The following is a 24,724-nucleotide window of genomic DNA, read 5'->3' as shown; positions in this document are numbered from 1 at the left end:
ATAGCGTATATTCCTACAGTCAGTAACCTGGCAACAAGGGGACATGTGCTTCGGTAACTACAGGACCTCAGAGCATAAAAAAAACCAGGAGCAACATTTTTTTTTTTTTTAAAGGTGAAAATTGACTCCAAGTGTAGGAAATGAAATATAATCAAATCTGTGTTGAGAAAGTCTGAACAAATTTCTCGGCACATCAGCCAGGTTAAAGCTACTGTCGTTATCTGACTTCCAAAGATCTAACCTGGGAATAAGACTGAATTATCAGTGGCGCCGAGCAATCAAAATCTATTGACACAAATAATAGACTAAGCCAAATGCCATCCATCGCAAAATTACACTAACCCATTATTACAGTATAATTTCAGGCGTGTATCACTGACAAAATTAGCTGGGAGGGAGCCTGAGAGTATGTCGGGTGAGGTTTCTGTGGGTTTTTTTTTTTCTTGTGAAACTAAGCACACAATGTGAACGTGGTCATTTTACTGAGACTTTCATTCTGTTGCGCGGCTTCCCTTGTTGTACACTTTTTATATCGGTTACACATTAAAAACAAGCAACAAGCTGATCTGCTTAGCGGCGCTGATCTCCGACTCAGGAGGCTGAGAAGGCTGATACTCCTAATAAACCCAATCCAACAATCCCGCTGGCTTATGATCTGGGTTTGGTGAATTAAACCCAGTATTATGTTTAGTGAGAGGAGAGGAGTGGTTGGTCTCACTGAATGGTGGTTAACGCTGCAATGATAAGTTTAGTATGTGGAATCAAGGCTCATCCGGCTCCATCTCTGCTATGTTTCATACAGTAGGCAGGTTCGCTTTAAGCTAGAGAGAGGGTTGGTGAAGAAAGAGGGTCTTGTGAGGTTTCAACTTGTAAAAAGGAAACCAGTGGCTGAGGTCAGTGGTAGGCGTTTCAATACAGCTTTTACTTTTCCGTTTTACAATGGAACATCACAGTTCACCGGAAATTATTTTGTTCCAAGCCGCTATTCAGAAACACCTCTGCAGGGAGAGGTGAAAGAACCGAGGTGTGATTAGAGAATGGGGGTCTTTGATCATGTCGACATTTTTACATTACAGTTATAATAAACAGTGAATTAATTTTACTTACTGTGTCTGCAGTAAGAGACTGAGGCAGCATAATAAACCACCACTAAAGCTACATAAACCACTGTGAAGCCAAAGTCACCACAGCAGTTTAAAGGCACTATACTGTGGAAGTTATCCATGGCCTACATCAGAGTTATTAAGTGTGTACAGTTGTGCCAGGCCCCTCAGGTCTTTTAACAGAGCCTACTGGCTATTTCTAGGTCTAACCTATAAACTAAAGGTTACTGTGATGTCGGTTTTTTTGGCCTTAAGACCCAGGAAAGGTCTCATCATAGCTGTTAAGCTAGCCCTTTTAACAAACTACTCAAGAGTCTATCCTGTTTAGCATTCTCTTTATTTCATGTTGTAGATAGCACTGTGTCTTGTCACACATTATTTATTAATGTATTCATCTCTGATTTGATTGTTAGTGTGTAATCTGTGTATATTTTACCTTCAGACTGCCTCTATTGTGTTTTTTTGCATGGATCTTTCAACATGTTATATGTGTTCACTTGCAGGACATCTTTTTTACAAATTGCTTCTTTGTTTTTTGTCATTTAATGCTAAATTTAACATTTTAGCCTTTGTTTTTAAAATGTACTTCATCATATTACTGTATTACATAATATACAACATACATAATTATACCTAACAAGCACTGTCCTAAGAGATAGTGATGAGGCCAAGATAAAGAAAAGTGAAATTCAAAGGCAACTCTGTCAGTTCCCCTGCTTAGCGGAGCAGTGAAGGCACTGTGGTTTTTCTGTTTCCTCTATTTGTGTCTAATCAGTGCCGGGGCACGCCTGACCGCCTCCACACAGACCGCTGTTGTGCATAACCCCATGCAGAAGAATACCCTTTGGTGAGAGACTTTCCTGGAGGGGATTTTACAACAGTTCCTGAACAAAAACACTGATAACCATGATCGAAAGTGGAAAAAGACAACAAAAAAAAAATCAAATCATCTTGGTATATGAAACATTACTGCGCAAAGTGAACTCAAGAGAGGGGACGTTTCAGGGCATGGGACATTCCATTGTGGATTAGAGGGGCAGTACATAAAAGCAGCGGGTGAGGGGAGGGAGGCTGGCTAAAGTAGGGTTGGGAGTGTCGACTGACAGAGAGCTGCCACCACAATGCAGTTCAGTATGGCTTTTGTGCAGAATGAGGGTCAAACCAGTGAGTGAAACCACTGAGTGGTGGTTAGAAAGATCTTTTCAATAGCTGAACACCCATGCCTGCGGAATATTTCACTTTTTGAGGACAATTTTTTTTACCCCCCTGTTGTTCCTCAAAACCTTCTTCAGCAGGTCAGCTTCTAATGTTCCAAACACAGGCAAAAAATATCACAAAACACAGTGAAACTGGTAGGGAAAGCACTTGCAAATCAAAATAATGAAAGAGTAAGTGATGTGTATTCAGGGGGGAATTGATTTGATTTAGCTCAAATGAGCGAGCATGAGTCCTGTTTCTCGTACAGAGCAATATGTTTGGCAGCTGACATATCATGGACTGTAATTTGGTTTTCTACTTAAAGATTACAGGACGCTTCAAACCACACACAATGCAGTATGTGTGTGTATGCACGTGGTCACTATCGTATCCTGGAATAATTCTGGAGAAAACATTTGCATGCTTAGCACACAAGCGCTGACTGAACATGCATGCAAATACCTACATGAATACTTTCCTGCTGTCTCTGACATGTCTCTGGGATATTTGCAAAGAGGTACAGGAGAGTACAAATGTTAGGCCTACAGTACTCCAAGCCCTTGACTCTAACTATAAGGGTCATTCCAAGTCAAACCAGGATGTCGCAACACCGTCTCAGATTTTGTTCAAACCTTGCCTATATCATGAATGGGTCCCAAAACCACATCACAAACTGGTACTACAAACCAACATTCTTGCACCAATATGATATCAATCATTATTTTTTCTGCAAATACAATCTTTTATCAATTTTGTGCCAATATTTGAGGTCTCTACCACCAATGAACATTAAGGTATTATAAATAAAACAAGGTGTGGTGGCATATTTTGGTCATTTTCATAGGACCAAAATGGTATGTGGGGTAGCTAGTAGGAACATAAAAATACATGTGGAAATAGCTTAATGTATGTATCATATAGTCTGCAAAGTGACTATGTCCTTCCATTTTTCCTTCATACAAAAATAGACACACATTTGAGAGATATTTTACCTTTGGCAGAAAAACGTCAATTTCAGGATTACAGTTTTTTTGCCTCAGTATTTCCATGATTATTGAATTCCAGCATCATAGGAACTGAACGAAATACAGGATAAACATGTTTTCAGTATATTCAGTGGAATAGAGCACATTTGAGATGGGAACCGTGTCTCCAGTGGGGTCCTGGATATTGAAAACAAGTGAAATATTTTGATAAAACCTCCTCTATAAGGAGGTATAAGTGGTATCCTAAATGGCCCTCTCAAGCTCCAGTGGGAATATCTGAGTTGGATGTGTTTATAATTATTTATTAATGAACTATAGTGAAATGAGCCTACAGAAAACATGTATTTCTTTACTCCAATCAATATTTCAGAGGCTGGGACACAAATAAGTACAGATAATAAGGGAAGATCTTGCTTCTTCATTATGGACGTTTTTTTCCCCAGAGTTAAAACTATGCCTGTAACTATGTATATTTATCTATGAAGGGAACATGGAAGGACATTGGCACTTTGTACACTAAATGAACATACATTAAGCTATTTCCACATGAATTTTCATGTTCCTACTAGCTACCCCACATACCGTTTTGGTCCTGTGAAAGTGACCATGCCATGTTTTATTCATATCTTCATGTCCATTAGTGGTAGAGACTTCAAATATTGGCACAAAATTAATGAAAGATTGTATTTGAATAAAAAAATAATGATTGATACCATATGGGTGCAAAAAATGGGCTTATAATACCCTCAATTTCACTCACATTTAGGAATTTTGCACTTTTTTCCAAATCTAGGGCCTTATTGAAAATCAATAGGATTTTTTCAAGATATTAATGCCCAAACATGGCTTCCCAGATAAGGTGTTTTTGAGACTGGAATCGAACAAAATTATTGTACAGGCCTTAGTTTTGGGACCCAAATATTATATAGACAAACTTTGAACAAAATCTGAGAGAGTGCTGCAACCACTTTCCTGGATTATGTCTGATTTGACCTTGATGAGCCATAATATTAACATGAATATGAAAATCTGACTGAAGAATGTTGTATATAGACTTAGCAGAAAGAATACACCAAAAGGAAAATAGACTGATCTGCTGTACTGAAGTTCTGAAGTAAACAAAAACACTTACTCACTTTTTGAAATAATTCCTGTTCATAAACCTCCCTATGACACCCTGATCTGACCTAAACCCCACCTCAACTTGGCACACATTCCTACTGGCAGTTCAAATTTTACATTTGTTTCCAAGTGTTATTTATGGACGTCCTCATGAATTAATACAAATTATAGCTCTGTGGTTTTCTCAACCGCACTGCTAAAATACTTGTGTTACCACCATGGCCAACAGTAAAATTTCTCTAATCGGAGCTGCTCAGGCGTGGAGGTTATTCAAACCATTTTTATCTCCAGATGACTGAAATACAAGGACATATCAGGGCAAAGCTTATTCAAATATGAAAAGCACATTCATATCCTTTTCAAATTGATATGAACCATTTGCTAACTCAGCAAAGAAACAATCAGCACTCTGACTTCAGGCAGCTACATGCAGGCCTTGTTAGATCTGACCCGACTTTCCCCACTGATCCTTCAGTTCACCTAATGAATGCCAAATCCACTTTAAGGTTATGTGCAATATATAACATTCCACAAATTCTGCAGATAAGTCTGTCTCCTGCATGCTTACTTATTGTAAATGGAAAAGGCAAACATGCCAAAGACTCCGTATGTCTCTCAGGTCACGAAAGGCAGGAAATCTGAGAGGAGTTGCCTGTAAGAGCACAAATTAGCTCTTAGAAACCAGATATCTGATAACTACACACAAAGAAAGACACACAAGTAATCAATCTGCACAATCTGGTCGGCAGTCCAAGGAAAACCTTTACCGAGCAGGGATCCAAAGGAATCAGCTGGAATCTAGATATTTGGGAGGTGCAGGAGGAAAACTCCACCAGAAACCAAACAGTCTGGAAAAACAGTAAAATAGACCACACCTATGAAATAAAATGAACTCCCAGTGTCATGCAAATTTAGCGGCTTTAGCCCTCTCTGACATAACAACAGGTGGAACCAATAAACATTTGACGAACATGACAAAAGCCCTGCTCTGTCCCTCAAAGTAAGGTCATGGGCAGTCGGTGGACAGCACCCAAACCATGAAGTCCCTCTGACTCAGGAAAATACATTTTACTCTTAATCCTTCACAATTCCCTGCCTCTACCTACGGCTAGACATGGGACAGATCAGGGGCAAAAGAGGCGCTTTGAACTGGGAGAGAAGGGATTAAAAAGCATTAGTGAGCCAGCATCACACTTTGTATGTGGGGTACTCTCCAAAAGGCCTTGTTCAAAGTTCAGCTAAAAGTGTTCAACTGATACTGGGTAATATAGTCTCAATGAACAAATTCTGTTCCCTGAATCGTTAAAAAAAACATTGAACATTAAAAACTAGAAGGGGGATATTTAAAAAAAAAAATATATATATATATAAACAGTGTCAGTGACAAGATTATTCTTATTACTTCATAAGCAAATAGGGACCCATAAATGAGTTGAAAATGTTATCTTATACATGCTTATCAGGGCACAATTCTGCTTTTTTTATTGTAATCAGCTAGGCTACATCATCATTTGCATCCATCCTTTTGCTGGTATTTGCAAATGCTGTGATCACTTGATAGAGCTCAGTCTGATTCTTGTAAACATTTGGACAGGCATACAGATGAGCACGTCGGGAAAAGAAACTGACCTCATTTTTAGGCTGGAGCTCTGTGTGTGACTATCATATCATATTTGTACATACAGTCTCATAGGTCACAGAGCATTTTGTCACCCTAAGAGACTAACAGGTGTCTTTTAATTAATATACAGTTGTCCTTTTGTTCATTCATAACTCTATCCGTTCATTCCCTAGGGGGTTTCTTCCTCTGCCTCAATCTCCTGAGAATTAAAAGTTGAAGGCCAAATCACACAGCTTTGCTCTTCATAACTTATCCACACCTGCTGCGAACCGGCAGTTGAACACTTTCTCACGCAAGGATTAAAACAAAGGAAAAGTGTCACAATGCACATAATATAATAAGACACAGAACATAAGGGTATAAATTTCCATTACACACCTAAAACCAACCATAATCAATGCATCTAAGTAAAAGTGTTTAGTCAATAATTTCACACTGGGAAAAGCTCTGTAATGGACTGATGAAAAAGCAAACAGGGTCTCTCAGATAGAGAAACATTGATGAAGTTAGACTAAGATTGTGCGATATGACGATATTAGATTGTGAACGATTAAAATGTCTCCACGTTCTGCCTTTACATGCTAACATGCACAGTATGTCCGAAACCTTAGTATGAAACCAAAAGTACGTGAAGTGCATACTACTTCCAGAGAAATATTACAGTATGCAAGCACTGGACACTACGCCAGCATAAATATCCCACAATGCAATGCGGTAGTGATGACAATAAAAATAACATAACAACCAATTGGCGGACAGCAACCAAGGCAGCTCTGGTGTAACGTCAATAATGCTTCAATTCATGTAAGGTTTCACTTTGTTGTTAGGCATAATATATTTTCTAAATTAGTTCAGACTTTATGGTTGGAACGGGTTATCACGGTTACGCGTCTGCAACCAGCAAGGGTAACCTCAGGAAGTGACGTGATAATTACAGCTCGGTGCATCCAAAAAGATACATAGTACTGTTTATTCACACCAATGTTGAATGATAGTGCATATATTGAGTATGTAGCGCATAGTATGCCATTTCGGACGCAGCACATGTTAAACTGACAGGTAAACTCCACCTTTTAGAGGTTAGCTCACTTGCTAACTGGCAGCACTAACTTCTGTCATGCTGCAAGCTAGCGTGATGTCAGCTCTGGTGTACTATGTTGGTGATTTTTTTAACAGTGTACATCCTGCTAGTTATCCAAAACAACACACTAACGCTTCTACACAACATCAACTGTTTGCTTTTCAGCTGTGAAATATCCATTTTAAACAAGGCCAAATAGACCATCACTTCTTTTTACTGCAGCTTTGCACACCTGCTCTTATTTATTTATGGAATTGTTTGTGCTTTAATGTAATTTTATGTCTTTAATGGGTGTATGTTTTTATGTTGTTTGTGAGTCCCTAACCTTAGACAAATTTCTATCATGTGATAGACAATACAGGTTTTTTTTAATCTTGAATCTTAATTACTGTTCAGTAACTTGAAAAAATAGTCTTAAAAACCAACATGAAAAAGAATCGTGATAAGATTGTGGATTGTGATCCTGCCTGAGAAAAATCATATGATATGATATTTTTGCCATATCACACCCCTGAGTTAGACTATTACTGACACCTTCTAATTAATTAGGTTTCATTTTTTTTAGGGAACTGTTATTTTATCTCTTGACTCACTGGTAACTCAAACTTCATTTTTACATAACAATGTGGAAAGCTTAGTGCATAGGGAGAGATGCAATAAATGGGTGGAGGTCATGGGTGGAGTGTGATGCATCAACCATTTCACATGAGATTATCCCCAAACCACAGGCTATGCTAATGGGAAGATGAGTGTTTGTCATTTGACATATGGAGGAGCGCCAGGCCTGACAGAATTCATTACAGCCAATATGCTTGACAGACTTATCTGGTTGATAACCCAAATCCCAGCTTTTGAACACTCACCAAATACATGACAAACTAATCCAGGTTTTAATAATACGCTGCTGTATTAGCCAAATCTCTTACACTAAATTTTGAGAGCTGCTTCAACAAAAGGAAACACAGGAGAAGAAATGGTGATGGTAAATATACAAAGCTGACACCTAAAAGAAATAAATAGGCTTGCAGTGTATTACTTCCTACTGCCTATTTAATCCTAGTGGGGTCCAAGTTACCTCTAATTTATAATGTTTAAAGTCAACATGAACCTGGTGCAGTTTATTAAAATATTTAAACACATAATCGGGGACCATTTTGAGAAACAACAGAAATATTAACAAAATAAGAACGTTTTAGGAATGTATTTATAATTCAAAATGACTAAACCTGATTTACTCATTTTATTTCCAATAATAGTAAGTTTCAAATTACATCTGGATCCTAAACAACAAACAATACTGAGCAAAAAGTGGCATCATCCGGTTGGATTTCAATCGATGGAATTACGCTGGCTTTTTGCAGGAAGCTCTCTGAGGTTTAGCAGAAAATCAATGATAAATCATTTACGTATATGGAGCTTTATATGGTTTTACAAGGAACTTCACTCAGCATGCATTACCCAATAAGCTCCCTGCTCAGAAGAGGGAAATCGACAGTAAAAACAACATCTCACCTGATCGGCCCCATAGGCGGCAGCAAACTCCATAAACTCCTCAATACGGACGAAGCCATCTCCATCTTGGTCTAAAGCGTCGAACACAGCTTTTAGTGGGGAGACATCTTCCTCCCTCGTATTCACAGCTGAGACCATTGGCAGTGAGTCATCTACCACCATCTTAGAGAGGGAAACTGTCTCCACGGTTTGCTCACTAGTCCATCCAGCCTCAGGAGAAGAGCTGTTCAACTCCTGGACTGAAAAATCTAAAGAAGCCACTTCATGACAGTCTGATCCTTGGAGCTGGTTAACGTCTGTCAACCTCTCCTCTTCCCTCTGCTCGGTTGTCGGATCAGCAACGCTTTCATTCTGTACACGCTCCAGTGGTTTCAAGTCCCAAGTTTCCTCATCAGTGGCTAAACAAAGATCCAAAGCCATTGCTTCATTCCCCTGATTTTTGGCTTCAGAGCTAATTTTATCTTCCATCAAATCCTTAAACTCATTCTCCACAGAGTCGCTCTCACTGGTGAAGTCGCCCTGGTTGAAGACATCTTCAGCCAGAGGCACCGTCAGTGATGAGGGTTCAGCTGACAAACTAAGAACAAGTGAGTCATTCTCACCTTGTTGCTCTGAAGTCAGATTTCTAATTACAGCAGCTCCTGCATGTTCCACCTGCGACTCCTCTGCTGATAAATCGAATGGCGCACTTGTGCAGATAACAGAGGCAGGACTAGCAGGACACAGGCTCAGACTGCTGTCACAATCAGGAACCTCTAAATCCAACAAAGGCACAAATCCTTCAGAACACTCCAGTGGCGTGCTGATGTGGTTATGTGGGAGACAGCTCTCAGGTAAACCTTGTAAGGTAGAGCTACTGGTTACAGGTAGATCAGTTACTTGATCAGGGAATAAACCTTTGTCTCCGGTTTCAGGTGACAAAGTTTCCCTGTTCTGCGCGGGAGGGAGACCTGCCTGCTCCTCCTGTGACAGGTCTACCAGCTCCTCACTGACACCCTGTGGGTTCAACTCATGTGAAGACTCTGAGGTGAGACAAGATGGTTCATTTGAGAGGAGATCTACCAACAAAAACGGATCCCCTGGGTTTGTCTCGGAATTCCTCTCGGAAATCTTTGATGGAGAAGACGGTTCACTGAGGCTGATTAGCTCAGCCTTGCCACTGAGGGCATTTGAGGCCTCAAGAGAGACCTCCTGTGTCAGACTCAGTTCCTCACAGGCAAAGTTTTTCCCAACCACATCAGTGAGGTTAGGAGAAAATAGCCATGACAGAGTGAAGTCACTGATTTCATCAAGTCCCTCATTTTTTTCTGTGCAAGACAATTCCTCTATATGCGTACTATGGAGAGAAGCTTGGGAATTAGTGGACTGATCTTCCTCAAACAACGATTCTCCACAAGAATAATCACAGATATTTATGAGGTTGTCCAACTCTACCGACTTGTCCTGGAAAACACTTCCCTCTTCAGTATGTTGGGATGTTGGTTCCTGGTCACTGTTTCTGAAACCCAAACCTGTCTGACCAGTCTTGTTTTGACACAGCACACCTCCATTGTCTGAATCCAGTGTGAGAAATCCCAGAGGAAATGGCTGTTCTGACTCCCACTGTGTGTGCCCCAAAGGGCCAGACAGGACCGTGGGCTCCATTTATATAGGCTATTCCCCTTTGCAAATTTGAGAAAGCTAGTGACGTCTTATCTCACTGCTGTTGTCACGATCCAGTTCTTCAATTTTAATGTCATGTTTTTTTTAAATGACACTAAACATCTCCACTGAAATCTTGAAATGAATGAGTCCGACTCCTACAAGCATTGTCTAACTCTGATATTTAAAAGATGCTGGCAGCCATTGTGATTTTATAAATGTTAGGTAAAGCTGTAAAAGGGATAGTTTTCAGAAGGTAAGTAAGTTTAGAAACAAGTCAGTGAGGCAACGAATAAAGAAATGATGCGCAGTATAAACGTTTGTTGTTTTAACTGCATTTGTTGCCATCCACATCTCGACAAAAAATGTTACCTAAATTCCAAATTCATACTAACTTCTTATCCTTATTGAAAATCCTACTGATGTAAATCGGGTTTTGACTCACTATGTCCCTTTCAGTCATGGCAGGTCCACTCCTGATTGTTGCCAAATGTTTCAGCTTCAGCACATCCAACGTCAACATGCTTTCACTTCGGCCTGAAAGCTGATAAATGAGCGACAACACATCTCAGAACTGTACTGACAAACACGATTGACAGCATCTCTGCTCGGGAGCCAATTTGAAACAACACGAATCAACGCGTTTAAGTCACCAGTGTTTGTCAACATTAGCTTTCTTAGCCGATTATCTCATCTTACCCATCGCCAAAGCTAATTTGCTGAGCGGCGAGGAAACGGTGTGAGCAGCTTCGTCACACAATCCTGAACTCCTCTCCTACAATTGTAACGCTAAATCTCTCTTTACAATGCGGTTCACTAAATATAACACCGACTGTCAAGCGTCTATCCTCAAGTGAATTTTATGCTAGCAACTAACGTTAACTCCTCCTTCGAGCATCCCACTTCTTTCCTGCCATTGGCCAGGGAAGCTGCTAACTGACTAGCTAGCCAAATTAGCCTATTAGCTAGCTAACACGCCAAACAGTCCGCCGTCTACCCCTTTCAATGAAATGAAACCCTATTTTAGCGTCAATATTCCACGGTTTAAGAGGTAATTAAGGATATTTCTCGCCTCTGTGATAGTCCAATATTTATATCTGCATTTGCCGTTTTCCAGCTGCAATCCACCTGTGTCAGTCACAAGACAGGCCAGACGAGTGACGAGACGAAACCGTTGGTTCTTCTTCAAATTCTTCAGTTATTCTCGTCTTTAAAAAAAACACACATACAGCTGTTTCTGCGCCCCTCGTCGAGACCCACGTCGAAACGAAAAGGGTGTTAAATAAGGCGAAAAAGTTCCATCATTTGGCAGTCACTCCACCGATGTTGATCACAGACACCGAAAGCTCTCGCATCAGCATCAGCAGTGTCCCATCCTCCTCCTCCTCCTCCTCCTCATCTCCTCCTCCTCCTCCTCCAGCCGCATACAAACCACTGACGTTTCACGCAAGCGTACAAAACACCCCGCAGTATCATTGGCTTTATAGCAGCTATCGGTCGCTATTTGTGTACAAAAACTCATAAAATTGGCTATTATACACAAAAATGACCTGCATTAATGTGTCGGGGAATGACAGTATTATATATTAAAATGTGTAACACATCCACACAAAGGTTAAAGTTCAGGGTCATGTGGAGAAACTCTCAGCTGACTGGGGTTGGAGGTGTCTTGCTCAATGACACTTCAGCAGGGTGGATGCTCAAGTCCACCAATTAAAGGGCTGTTTCTGTAAGCACTAATTATTCAACAGTGGGTATAAAATAACATATTAAGCAATAATAGACATCATGGTGCTGTTGGACAGCCAATGTGGACACATGGCATTTCTCATTTTGAGAAAATAATTAAATGAATGTAATTGTGATGTTTTGGAGCCCCCCATCTGATTTACAGTGGTATTTTCTTCTTGTTTGGATTTGCTCACTGTACTTCATTTTAGTCATTTAATCCAGTGGTTCCCAACCTTCTTGGGATGTGACCCCTTAGTACAAATCATTGTCTGCTTGCAACCAGTTTATGGCCTTGGTGTGGATATGGGTTGTGACTTTTTATTCTCCATTTGTTTCATTTGTAGCATTTTCAGCTATCTGGAGATTTAAAGGTGTCCAGTATTTCACAAGAGAGAACAATAAAATAACTATAACAGTAATAATAAAAACAGTGCCACTTTTTTTTCTTTAAACAGTTTGTGAGCCCTAATTTGTGGGGTCCCAACCAGTATGGAAGAAGATTTAATCCATCTGGCTTGCATTAAAAACAGTCTGCTCCATCCTACAGGTGCAATCCAAGCTTCAGCGATCAAGGAAAATGGATCCTTGGGCCAGTCAAACAGCACACAGAAAACCAGAAGAAGACAGTCAGGTATCAGTAATTAACATATTACTTTTGAAAGTAAAAGGAAACCAGAGTCACCATTAACTGTAATTATAAAACTTTTATTAATAGATACTGGTACTGAAAAATTACATAAAATGACTGCACATGAAATGCATGATGACAAAAAACAGCACCGTAGGAGGTGAAAAATCCCTGATTTCTTATATAATTTAATCCATTACTAAAATACATATAAGTTTTTTTTCTACAGTAAGTGTAGTGTGTTAGTGTTCAACTCTTCCAGACACGTAGTATTAAACATTGGGCAGCACAAATACTGTGCATGTAGCATCAGTGCTACAGATGGCTCAGAAATTATTCTTTTCAGCATTTACTTGTCTCTTTTCTTTTCAGATGACCAATAACCTGAAAGAAAATAAGAGAAAGATGATTAATATGGATCTTATCACATTCCTGTAATGCAGACAATCTCTTTAAACCTCTATGGAGACACAATTAATCAAGTATAATTAAGTCCTATAACAATATGAATAGAGATGACAAAAATCAACAACTTCATTTTCAGTCACAGTTTGGCTCCACATGGCCCTCAAGCTGCACCTCCCCCTACACACCTGTGTCAGGAGGAGGACAGGAGAGCTCCTGTTCAGAGTTTAGCGGATTTAGAGGCTATACCCAACAGCAGGGAGACGTCATTAGCTGAGGTCAGCCACGCCCCGCCGTCCGCCACCATGATGGCTCCAGTCACATAGGAGGAGGCCCGACTGGCCAAGAAAAGAGTGCAGTGGGCCATCTCTGTCTTATTGCCTGCACGCTGCAAAGGAATGGACTGGAAGGCACCAGCAGCCTCCCCTCTTGGACCACCTGAGAGATTTTTAAATGGGAAAACTCCATGCTCAGATACCCCAGCGCTATTATACTGTACATGTTTAATCATTTCAAGAGTTGTGATGTATAAGAATTCTAAATTAGCTTAGTATTTTTACCTAGTCTGCGGTAGCCCTCTGTGCCAGAGATAGGACCTGGGGCCAGAGCATTGACTCTCACCCCACTGGGCCCCCATTCCACAGCCAGGTGCTTGGTCATGGCATCTGGGTACAGGAGAGGGAGCATGGAGTCATAAGATTCCTTCGTTGATATCATCAAATAACACTACAAAATGCTCTTACCATTTGCAGCCTTGGCAGACCCAGCATGCACCTGGAGGGCCTGTCCTTTGTATCCAAGTGTTGCAGAGATGTTCACAATGTTGCCACCATGATCCTGGGCACAAAAATGACACAAGATTGAAAATAAAGGCAATAAGTAAATGATCAAATCAGTTTCAGATGGCAGTTTATCTAATCCGTGATATTTACTGCCCTCTTTTGGTGACCAGAGAGAATTGCAAGGAGTAAAATGAGTGGAAGCGCTAGAGCAGAGATCAAACAGGAGCTTCTGTTGAGGAGTTGTAATACATAACCATGCCAACCAAAATAAAAAGAGAGACATACTCTGAGGGGTGTCTTAAGTTCTAATTGTCAGTGATTTTGTTTAAAAACAGAATATGAGCAAGAAACTGAGTTTGAAAGTCAGTAAATTTGAACACCCAGTGAATCACTGAGTCACCAGTCTTGATCAATAGCTTCATTATTTCCCTGCAGATTCAGTATTCTCATTTTTAAAACAATTTAATTATAGCTTTTTATCATGGATGTAAGAACTATCTTGTCACACAGGTAGACAGAAGATGAACTGTACCTTGAACCACTTGTCATAAACCACTTTGCTGGTGTTGAATGTACCCATAGTGTCAATCTCCATAACTGTCTTGAAGGCATTGAAGGAGAGTGCGGCAGCCGGGCAGAGGAAGTTTCCAGCAGCATCTGTCAAACACAGCATTGTGAAAGTTATGACACAAATACGCCAGAACAAAAAGGCAAAAGGTGATCATTAATATTTTATAAATGCTTCAGTAATGCTATGAATCCATTCATTTATGTGGTACATTAATGAAGTGCAGATCCCCTTGCGTTGGTGATCTGTACCTGATCTGGAGTGTAAAGATAGAAGATTCAGATAGATGCAACACCAGAAAAGTTGATGATTAAGCCAAAAACCTTTCACACTTGACCTTTTCTCCAAGTACATTCACACACATTCATCCTACAGAAACCTTAAAATGACCTTTTGTTGACAGGATACAAATGTATAAAGGCAAAGACCGAGTGAGTGTGTGCAGCAGTGCTCCCGACACAAACTCACCAATCATCAGCATATTAACATTTTTCAGGCTTGTGCTTAAGAGGTCACATACTGTTAATAAGGATGTCTATGCGGCCAAACTCTTTCAGTGTCTCATCCACAGCAGCTGCGATGCTCTCAGGCTGCCTCACGTCTAAACACAAAGGGAGACAGCGGCGTCCTGAAACAGCAGACAGCTTTTTAGCCGCCTGGGGAGACATGAAATCATATTACGTAAGGACCACAAATTGACATTCAGTTATCTTTAAAGACTCATTATGCAAAAGGAATAACCTCTTTCAGCTTGTCCAAGTTCCTGCTGGCAATCACTGTGTCACAGCCGTGCCTGGGAAAAAAAAGAGAAAATAAAGACATATAACAATGTGGAGAGAAAAAGAAACGACGGTAAGAGCAAATGCTGCATTGTGTTGATAAGGACATGAATATTTAATCCCTGCATAGATGAGGCGCATGAGAAGACTTTTATGATGCAACAGGATGAGGGAGAAGAGGCAGCGAATGCAAGGTCAAAAGCATGATAGTGCATTTAATTATCATGAATGCAAGGTCATTATAGAGAAGGTGATGACGATTGGTAACAGGTCACGGACACACATAGTGAGAGATCAATCACATGTACAGTAGCTTCATCTTGGTGGGAACCTCGAATCCACAAATCTGGTTGCTAGCAAGACAGACAGCGAGACAACTAACAGATACAGTTACAAGTCGTGGCGCTGATTTTAATCAAAGATACACTAATTCTGTCACATGGGTAAATTATTGAACTATTTCAACTTTGTCACACAAACACAAGCAAAATGATGCAAGTCTGACTGTCAGATAACATAACTAGAAGGTTTAAAGTACATCTGCATACTACCTCTGACACACATGTTACATGTTTAGACTACTGGACAAAAGGCCAATAAGTCACACCAATGCCACATCTTGAGAGACCTGAACATGTTAAGTTTTAAAAACTACACTGCATCTGCAAACGCTAATCTTATCAGCAAGTACATGGCCTGGCTCCTCAGGCTCTCTGTTACATGGTGCGACCACTACAGGCCTTTGGATTGTCTACTATGAATATCACTGCAAGGAAATTTACAGTATCGTACCAGAATACCTCCTTTGGCCAGACGTCCTTTTCTATAAAAGGAAGATAACACATGCTGCCAACTGAATTCAAAACAGACCAAAATTGTCAACATTTTAAAAGTAAATTGAAGGAACTTTTAAAAGCCAATCAATCCTGTAGTCATGTGTAGGGGTGGGGTATAGCTATAAATGCTGTGATGCATTGAATTGGATAATTGTTGTGCAATTCTCTGTGTATACTGTATCTGTCCCTAATCTGTGTCCCAAATAAACATTTAATAAAATGAAAAATGATATGAATGACTAATGGTAATGAAATAAGGCTGACAAAGCATTTATTCTACATGTTATTAATTTACATTTAATTTATTATTATACTATACAAACATCTGTAAGCAGAGTTAAATGTAAGTAGGAACTGATACTTCTGCTAGATCTGGACCTGTTATGGAGAGACAAGCATGTGATCTCTCTCACCTCATGAAGATTTCAGCTATCCTGAGTCCAATTCCAGATCCACCACCTGTGATAAATGCAACCTGATCTCTGAAAAAGAAAGTGCAAATCCTCAAAGGTCACTTCATATAGTTGCTACATTGTTAAGGACTTCAACAAAAAAATAATCATGCTCAAAGCCGTCTCCAGACAACGATGTGAAATGCAGTGATGCAATAAGATCACACATGGCAATGGGAAATAAATCTCAGAGCGATGCTTGTACAGTATGCTTACTTGAGTAAATCTGGACTGTAGATGTGTGTGTATGAAGTCAGGCAGTCATCTGTATCAACATCTTCAGGCAGCAGCTCTCCCTTTTTCTGCAGCTCGGCCATGCTGATAAAATAACTGCAATCACACAGACATCACCAAATACCAAAAAGGAATAAACGACTGGCCTGTAAATGCAGGATTTTCAAAAAATAAATGCAAAAAACAGAATAAAATTGCCCTTTGCAGCATTTTGGTTAAGATGATGATGATTGATACTAGAGCTGCAGCGATTTGTCAACTAATCAATTAGTTGATCGGTGAGAAAATTTATCAATAACTATTTTGATAACTGAATAATTGTTTAAGTAATTCTTAAGCAAAAAATCCGTGTTTTCTTGGACATAAATGCTAGTAAACTCATTATCTTTTTGGACTGTTGGTCGGACTAAACAAGACATTTGAGGAAGGTCACCTCTGACTATGGGAAATTATAACATTTTAGAGATAAGACAATTAATCGATTAAAGAAAAAATAATCGCCAGGTTAATCAACAAAGAAAATAATCATTAGTTTCAGCCCTAATTGTTTTCCATTACGATTGTCAGATATTTAAATTCAACTAAATTGTCATTTTTACTGTTTTGAGTCATTGATGGTGAGACTCTTGGCTACTTGTGTGCACATGCTGTCATGATTTTTGATCTACTCTCTGCCATATTATGTCATTAACGGTGACAATATCAGCAACTGTGTAGAAGTCAAACTGAATGCTAATTAGCGCTAATTACACGTCAGCTCTAACAGATCCAGCTGAAAAGAGATTCTGACTAAGATATTTGCTGGAAAACAGTAAATTATGGCCTCAAAACTGATTGAATTGTATCAACTGACATTTAAAAAAGCTTCAACACATTGCAGGGCTAATGTGGGCTGATTCCTTTTTATTTTGTCTATCTTCTTTGACACACTCAAAGTTAGTCTTCAAGTTAGCTGTCAGGACTGTGCAGTGAAGTTTAACTTAGTTGTCATGTAACAGTTAGCTAGTTGCTGCTGTCGAGTTACCTGTTGAAGAAAACACGTTTGTGACGTAGCGCTGAAAAAAAGGACCGTTCAACTCCTCTTTGATGAAAGACGACTCGAAGACAAAGCAGTCATGTAAGTGTGAGCATGCAGCTTTACGTTTATTCCTTTCTTATTACCTGCTTCTGTCAGTAGGAACTATTTGTACCTTGGACGCTTATTTTTTCGTCTTTCAGTAGTGCATTATGGGCAATGAAGTCCTTCCGGGGTGTGTTCAAGAGCACACATATCTCGCTGTCAAAATCCAAATCCGTCTTTGTTTCTTTTTTTTTTGTGTTCTCCTGAACACATGTATGGTTTGTTTAAGACATAATAATAATAATAATAATAATAATAATAATAATAATAATAATAATAATAATAATAATAATAATAATGATAAGAAGAATAAGAAGAAGAAGACATAAAAAGGCTAAAAATTCAGAAATTATTGCACTAACTTTTAGAGGTCAGGATTTATTCACAGCATGACAGAAAAAGAAACCATATCAGACATCAACAAGCTCTAGGGACTGTCAGGTCTTTGTCAGTCTTGAGAGCAAAGGAAAACCCAGTGATTCTGTTGCTCATCTCCAATAACCATCAGTTTCTAAGATGGCACCAGCGAGGCTCTCCACTGGTAATCCAACTCTGAATTAAACAATCCAGAGTGTTCAGTGTCAGGGTCGATGCAGATCAGTGTGCATTAGTGCAGAGAGTGGCCCTTATTGATTTGTACTTTGGGATTTACTGTTGGGAAAAAGCCCTATGCAATGGATCCCTCAAATACTTTTGGGATGGATATTCTCCTCTGCACTTAGGCTGCATGTCTGCAGATACAAGACTGAGAGGAGCAGAAATGTAAAATGAGAGCTTTTGTAACTTAATTAGTTTTTCAAGAGGCATGAGTAAACAAGGGCAAAAGCACTTGAAAAGCACATTAAAATATGTGATAATGGATGCTAAAGCTTTTTTCAGGACTATTCCAGTGTTTTATTGTTACTGACAGATTTTCAAAGCATATCCCTTTTTTATATTTCATTCAGTGTGTTTTTCCTACTTTCTTTCAATTAGTTTTTATTAAATTTGTATAATATAGTATGGAAAAACATTTGAAGCGTCTGCTTTAATGTTTCCAAAGTTATAATATCCATGATAAAGCGATTATAAATTCAGATTGATGTGCAGTGCTAAATACAGTCAAGTGCAGTCTGCATCAAATTACCATGAAACACAACTGTATCAAAAAAGATGCTCCTGGGATCTATCACTGAAGTCCAGTAAGTTCCAAATTTCTACAAATTGATGTTCATATCGTGAATATAAACAAAAGCAATGGCTTTCAAGATGGAAAACACATTAAAAAATGTAAAACATAACTGCACATCCAGAAAAGAAAAGTGCCCAGCAGTAATGTACACATGATCTGTACAAAAAAAAAAAAAGCTTAACTATTATGGTTTCATGCTTATTTTCTCCCAGGTACCTATAGCTTAAACTTGACAGCCAGATGGCGCTCTCTGTCTTCCATTAGCAGTAGTCTAAATGTGACCTTACTGTACCTCCTCTTCCTGCTGTCTCTGTTTGAGAGAAAACAGACTGTGTGTCTGTGCTTATGTGTAATGTGATTTTAGGGGTGAAAGCTTCCAGCAGGCATGATAACAAAAAGGTAACAACATTGCAGGCTTGAAGATTTTGATTTCATAAGAAAAAGTTAAAATACTCATGTGCTATGGTGCAGATTTTTTATTTTTCAGCTGTGTTTTGGTTTCTTTTGTTTCCCCACTCACAGATCTGAATACATTCCTTTCTTTACCAGCACTGTATTTTTGCAGTTAATTTTCCTATATGTTTGTATCAATGCACATAATTTAAAAGAAGACACCATTGAAAAAAGGCTGCTGTTATATATGTTTTAGAGAAATATCCTGATGCAGGAACATACAGGCATGTACAAAAGATTGCTATTATAAAGCAAACCATAATCACAGACTCAGACAGTTAATTGTTCCTGTGGGTTTGGCACAGTTCAAGCCATAAAAGTCCATCGTCCCCTGCTGGCCCAGAGGCCGGAGCAGACCTACCGTCCCGAATCTCTGACAGCTGGTTCTGGACTCTGTCCGTGTGTCTGTCTGTGTAGCTTTGTCTGTGCATGTTTATTTTGATTGTATCTGATTTTATTCCTTTGACTCTAAAGCACTTTGTGACTGTTGTCTGTATAAATAAATTTTGCTTGCTTTGCTCTGGCCTTCTTCTGGTGGGTTTGACTTGCTGGACTGTCCTTCCTCCTCCAGTCCCACCAGCCTGCTGCTGACCTCCCACAGCCTACGAGCCGCCTCCTCATCCAGGGCCTGGGGCGCTGGCTCCTTTTCTGTCAACACATCATAGTACTGTCCCGTAACCCCCTCCATCTCCTCAGCCACGGCCAGATAGACGCTTGGCTGGGCCCCCAGCTCTGGGCTCTTCACCAACAGGGAGAAAAAGGGACCTGTAGAGGGGTGGTGGAGGCCACAGTAAGGTTTGATGGTTTAAATTCAGCTGGGATACCACTGTTTGAACTATTTTATACAGCCAATCAGAATGCCAAGTGTTTTATTGAATAGATTAGCGGATGTCAAGCACCAACACAAATACTAATGGGGTTCATGACATTGGCTGTGGAATACAACGAAATGAAACACTTAGATAAATGTGCGCGTCAGTTTCATTTATTCATATCCAAATCTGGCACAAGCTGCACTGTGGATTTTTATTATCTTCTTCATTGACTATAAATTATCTCAATACCAAACACTTTTCCCCATAGTAGAGGGTGTTTATTACCCCCGAGTGCATGTAATTAAAAAATACTCATTGCAGGTTTAAAAAAAAAAAACAACAAAAAAAAAACAAATTCACCCGCTGACGCTAGAAGAGTTTTGAGAAGTTGCATCAGCAACATCATTGGTATCTCTGGCTTACTTTGAGTTCAGATTTCAGAGCTTTTATTTGAACTGTAATATTTTTTTAAAGGGGTGATGGAACTGATGTGGTACATAGTAGCTCTGCAGGGAACCTTGTAACACTGATTTTCTTTTAAACCTCAGTTTAAATATTACATACTCCTGTACTGGTTGGCAAAAATTGCTGAAAACCTTTGAATTTACGAAGCCGAAAACCAAGAGGCTTACGTAAGATCAGAAATCACAGTTAGACATTTAAAATCAATGCATTTTTCTCTCAGATGCTGAATTATAAAGCTGAAATTTTGTAGATAGAATCTTTTCTCAATAGAAACGTGGTCTTCTATGTTTGCATTTATGCTTATTTATACAAAACAAGTAGATCAGTGTAGATAACTCATTAAGCAGAATAGTGCCACATATCAGAGCTTATACAGCCTAAGCTAATTGCTGCATATGCATTGAGTAAGCAGCATCTGACTGGGTTTATTGATTTATTTCTCTAAATTCAGAATCCAACAAGGAAGCAGGATACTCACTGAGCACAGAGCTCGAGAACCTTGATTGGTGCAGACTGGTGTGCCTCCCAAGATCCGTGGCAACAACACCTGGGTGCACAGTGTTCACTGTGACTCCTGTGCCTGTAACACACACACACACACACACACACACATACACACACACACACACACACACAGCATTGTTAAAAATATATATTCCACTGGCCAATTACGAATAAGAACATAGGCTGTACTCCCTCCCACACATGCCCACATATGCAACAGCCACTAGGACTTGCCTTGTAATCGCTTGGCGAGCTCTCTGGTGAACAGAACATTGGCAAGCTTGCTCTGACAGTACGCCTGCTTGGTATCAAACTTCTTCTTCTCCCAGTTCAAGTCCTCGAAGTCAATCTTTCCAACGATGTGGGCGAGTGAGGCCACGGTGATCACTCTGCTGGGGGCGGACTCTTTCAACTTATCCAGCAGAAGATTTGTCAACAAGAAGTGGCCTGGAGGTAGACAGAAACTGTTGAAATCAGGTAGTGATGGAGCAAGGGAGAGTTCACTTGAATGTAAAGATAGTTTTGATGTACTTTCTTTTGCAGAGTTCAAGAAAAAATACACCACTTTCTCAAAAAAGAATGAACTGCGTCTTTATTCGACAGTAAGTAATAAGTACCTAAGTGGTTAACGCCAAACTGCATGTCGAAGCCATCTTCTGTCTTCCCTTCTGGACATCTCATGACCCCTGCATTGTTTATTAGTACATCCACACGCTGCTCCTCTGCAAAGCAATAAACAACATTCAAGAAACTGCTATAGAGTGTGCTTTATTTCTATTATCGAACACATAACTGTAGATGCAACATTAATCTCTGCATGCGACATGTTTTTGTTTCCTCACCTCTGTTGATTCTCTTTGCAAACTCTCGGATGGATTTCATGGAGGCCAGGTCCAGTTGACACGCGTAAACGTGGGGGTTCAGGGTATTCCCTCGGATTTCCTTCGCAGCCGCCTCACACTTCTCCATGTCTCGACATCCCATAATGATCCGACCCCCTGATGGTGTGAGAAAGGGAAAAGGAGTGTGTGTCTCAGTGAGAAAATACAACTACAAAAGATCTTATATATAATTAACTTAAAGTGTATTTTCACAGAGTGACATCATATTTTCTTCACACCTCTCTTGGCCAGTTCTTGGGCCGTCTCTTTGCCAATGCCTGTGTTGGCTCCTGTTATGACCACAGTCTTCCCATGAATGGTAGCCTTACTAGGACACCGGCCTCCAGTCACATAGTTCCTATGAGAGGAATAAAAACCAATTTAGTGTCATCTTACTGAAGCACCTGATAGTAGCACTTGAATAAAAATAACACATTTCTACAGTACCTGGTACCCAAACAATTTATACAACGGTCCTCAAGCCTCAATTCACCAAGTAATCAGTCGATGCTTTTATTCAGTAAGATGTCTAGCTGTGTGTAACAGAGTTCCTGTTATACATCATTGTTTATGCTTCAGAAATGTATGAATAAGCATTACTCCAGTCAAGACACACACACTCATTTCTTGTCCAGGTTCTCAGTCCAAAAAGCTGTACTCTTGCTTCCAAAAGGACAAGCAACACTGTAGAATTCTCGCTCTAAACTTGTTTTTTGTTTGTTATTACATTTAGAAAAACTACAATATTTAAAGCCAAATTTGGCTCTTCGTCAGTACAAAAGGTATCTCTCCTTAGGAAGCAGCCATCAGATATCCCAGCACAGGAAGACTGTACACACATTACACAAAGAGTGGAAGGAACAAGGGGTTAACAGACGCCAAGCAGCTAATTTCCCCCCCTGGAGCACCTTCGCAGGTTAATAAACCCTTTTCACAGCAGACATTTTGACTTGTCAAAGCAGGAAAAGCACAGTTGAAATAAATGATATATATGTTTACATGGGCCGGTTCCAGGCTCTGGTATTGTGAATGCTTTCTCTCACTGACAAGACTTACTGGGATGATTAATGCAATATAATTAATGTTATTTACACCTGTGCTTTTCCTGCTTTGACATGTCTGCTGTGAAAAGCGTCTATCCAGCCATGACAGCTTTATGAAAGAGGGATTTAAAAAAGAAATTGCTCCAGTGTAGTCTTGACTTGATCCCAATCTTTAGGACCTGATGTGCACCAAAGTACATTATTTTGGTCCTGGACTTGACTTGAAGTTAACTTTCACACTGCTCTTTATCATTACGTAAGCTAACACAAGGGATAAAAATAAATTCCCTTCAATTCACACTAGTCTTAATAACTGTGAACAGGTGGACGGATTATCATTAACACCCGTTCAGTTTATTCAATCCAACACGATCGCTATGTGATACACAGCCTATGTGAAGTATATCACATCATACAATTCAACCAATGATTCTGTACTTTGTGGGGCTGTTGTACTGGATTATATAGTACAGTGTTGTGCTGTCCGGACTTAAAACTCACCTGTTTCCCCAAAGCCTGTGACTGAATACTAACTTAGACCTCAGCTCAGTCATTTTATGTGCTTTTATTACTAGACATGTTTTATACACTTACAATATCATGCTTTTATATTTTTTTAAGTGGTTTTTGTTTAATATTTTCAAGAAATAACAATGTCAGTATAACAATAAGAATGTTAAAACATAGAAACATATTCAAAAGATCAAAAGAAAAACAAGCCATACTTTTTAAACTATTTTATACTTTTTTATACTATTCATAGCCCAAGCCCACAAAATAAACACACATACACACAAACACAGGCGCTCCAAAAAGGGAGATGAATAACCCAACTTGTGTGAGAAAAAGGAAGGAGAAAAAGGAAAAAAGAAGTGAGAAGTGCTTTAATCTCTATCACGTTTTTAAATGAGTGTCTACAAAGTTTTAATATTCAGTTTTACATGTTTTTAATTAATTTGATTGTTTTAGTAAGTATGTTATTATCTTCACATTTGTGTTTTTATTTAATAACTCTAATTGTTCTTGCTACAATATTCTTTGTATTTCCTGTGAAGCACTTTGAATTGCCCTGGGTATGAAATATGTTATATAAATAAAGTTGCCTTGCCTTCTTATAGGAGAAAGAAAATTCAAAAGAATAATTTAATAATTTGATGCAATCCAGCACAACAACAGTAGAGTTTTAAACATCTGTGTGACACAATCTCAGCAAAAACTGAATGTTATGGGCTACACAGCGGCAGTATGTGTTACAGGGCTATTAGAGATTGTATGAATTAGATATAAGTGTTCAACATATTGTACCCTAGTCTAAGCTTTATAGAATATTCATATCAGCACATGTAAACAGTGTAAACTATACGGTACAGTTACATCATAATAAAATATGTCAAAATATGAAGAGTGACTCACTTGAGTAAAACAGCGGATCCAAACACGGTTCCAAACACAGAAACTGGTAAAATGTATTTACTCATTACTCCTGAGTAATGCTGACAACAGAACAGACCATTAAAAATGTTTTAAAGCAGTTTTCACAGCTCATTACTACACACCTCCAGCACAAGGTTACCGTCGCTTTTTAATAACGTCA

General features: G+C 39.3%; 3 protein-coding genes across 6 annotated transcripts in view; all 3 read right to left on the bottom strand.

Annotated features, from left to right (window-relative positions):
- Positions 1–11,609, bottom strand: part of rab11fip3 (RAB11 family interacting protein 3 (class II)) — a 34,051-nt gene extending 22,442 nt beyond the window's left edge. For 2 of the 3 annotated variants that reach the window (XM_044336985.1, XM_044336984.1), the window contains exon 1: positions 8,623–11,609. In XM_044336985.1, coding sequence (XP_044192920.1) covers positions 8,623–10,266 — 1,644 coding nt within the window. In that variant the 5' untranslated portion in view covers positions 10,267–11,609. The remainder of the gene's footprint in view (positions 1–8,622) is intronic. The other variant, XM_044336986.1, reaches the window with a different exon arrangement.
- A 1,069-nt stretch (positions 11,610–12,678) lies between these two features.
- Positions 12,679–17,916, bottom strand: decr2 (2,4-dienoyl CoA reductase 2, peroxisomal). 2 transcript variants are annotated; one of them, XM_044336988.1, is made up of 10 exons: positions 17,703–17,916; positions 16,661–16,774; positions 16,406–16,474; positions 15,119–15,170; positions 14,898–15,033; positions 14,342–14,466; positions 13,771–13,864; positions 13,588–13,692; positions 13,277–13,465; positions 12,679–13,006 (listed from the first exon to the last, which is right to left on the bottom strand). In XM_044336988.1, the coding sequence occupies exons 2-10, from the start codon at positions 16,759–16,761 to the stop codon at positions 12,972–12,974; spliced, it is 906 nt and encodes a 301-aa protein (XP_044192923.1). In that variant the 5' UTR covers positions 16,762–16,774; positions 17,703–17,916; the 3' UTR covers positions 12,679–12,971. The 2 variants fall into 2 exon arrangements, with proteins under 2 accessions (XP_044192923.1, XP_044192924.1); XM_044336989.1 differs by having other exon boundaries at positions 13,216–13,465; positions 17,703–17,915.
- A 1,514-nt stretch (positions 17,917–19,430) lies between these two features.
- On the bottom strand, positions 19,431–24,724 carry LOC122971576 (retinol dehydrogenase 13-like). The gene is made up of 7 exons (XM_044338287.1): positions 24,544–24,724; positions 22,327–22,445; positions 22,049–22,204; positions 21,824–21,928; positions 21,441–21,653; positions 21,181–21,282; positions 19,431–20,187 (listed from the first exon to the last, which is right to left on the bottom strand). The coding sequence occupies exons 1-7, from the start codon at positions 24,606–24,608 to the stop codon at positions 19,877–19,879; spliced, it is 1,071 nt and encodes a 356-aa protein (XP_044194222.1). The 5' UTR covers positions 24,609–24,724; the 3' UTR covers positions 19,431–19,876.

Source organism: Thunnus albacares, chromosome 20, assembly GCF_914725855.1.
Source record: "Thunnus albacares chromosome 20, fThuAlb1.1, whole genome shotgun sequence".
Taxonomy (NCBI): domain Eukaryota; kingdom Metazoa; phylum Chordata; class Actinopteri; order Scombriformes; family Scombridae; genus Thunnus; species Thunnus albacares.
The sequence above is the reverse complement of the archived record's forward strand: the minus strand, read 5'-3'. Positions and strand labels throughout refer to the sequence as shown.

Excerpts from the sequence above, each read along its gene's own strand:
- decr2 (XM_044336988.1), bottom strand. The coding sequence starts at position 16,761 with ATGGCCGAGCTGCAGAAAAAGGGAGAGCTGCTGCCTGAAGATGTTGAT. Across the intron at positions 15,171-16,405 it reads ATAGCTGAAATCTTCATGAG|GCACGGCTGTGACACAGTGA; the intron begins GTGAGAGAGATC and ends TTTTTTTCCCAG. Across the intron at positions 15,034-15,118 it reads ACTTGGACAAGCTGAAAGAG|GCGGCTAAAAAGCTGTCTGC; the intron begins GTTATTCCTTTT and ends ATGTCTCCCCAG.
- LOC122971576 (XM_044338287.1), bottom strand. The coding sequence starts at position 24,608 with ATGAGTAAATACATTTTACCAGTTTCTGTGTTTGGAACCGTGTTTGGA. Across the intron at positions 21,929-22,048 it reads TGCAAAGAGAATCAACAGAG|AGGAGCAGCGTGTGGATGTA; the intron begins GTGAGGAAACAA and ends ATTGCTTTGCAG. Across the intron at positions 21,654-21,823 it reads GTTTGGCGTTAACCACTTAG|GCCACTTCTTGTTGACAAAT; the intron begins GTACTTATTACT and ends GTCTACCTCCAG.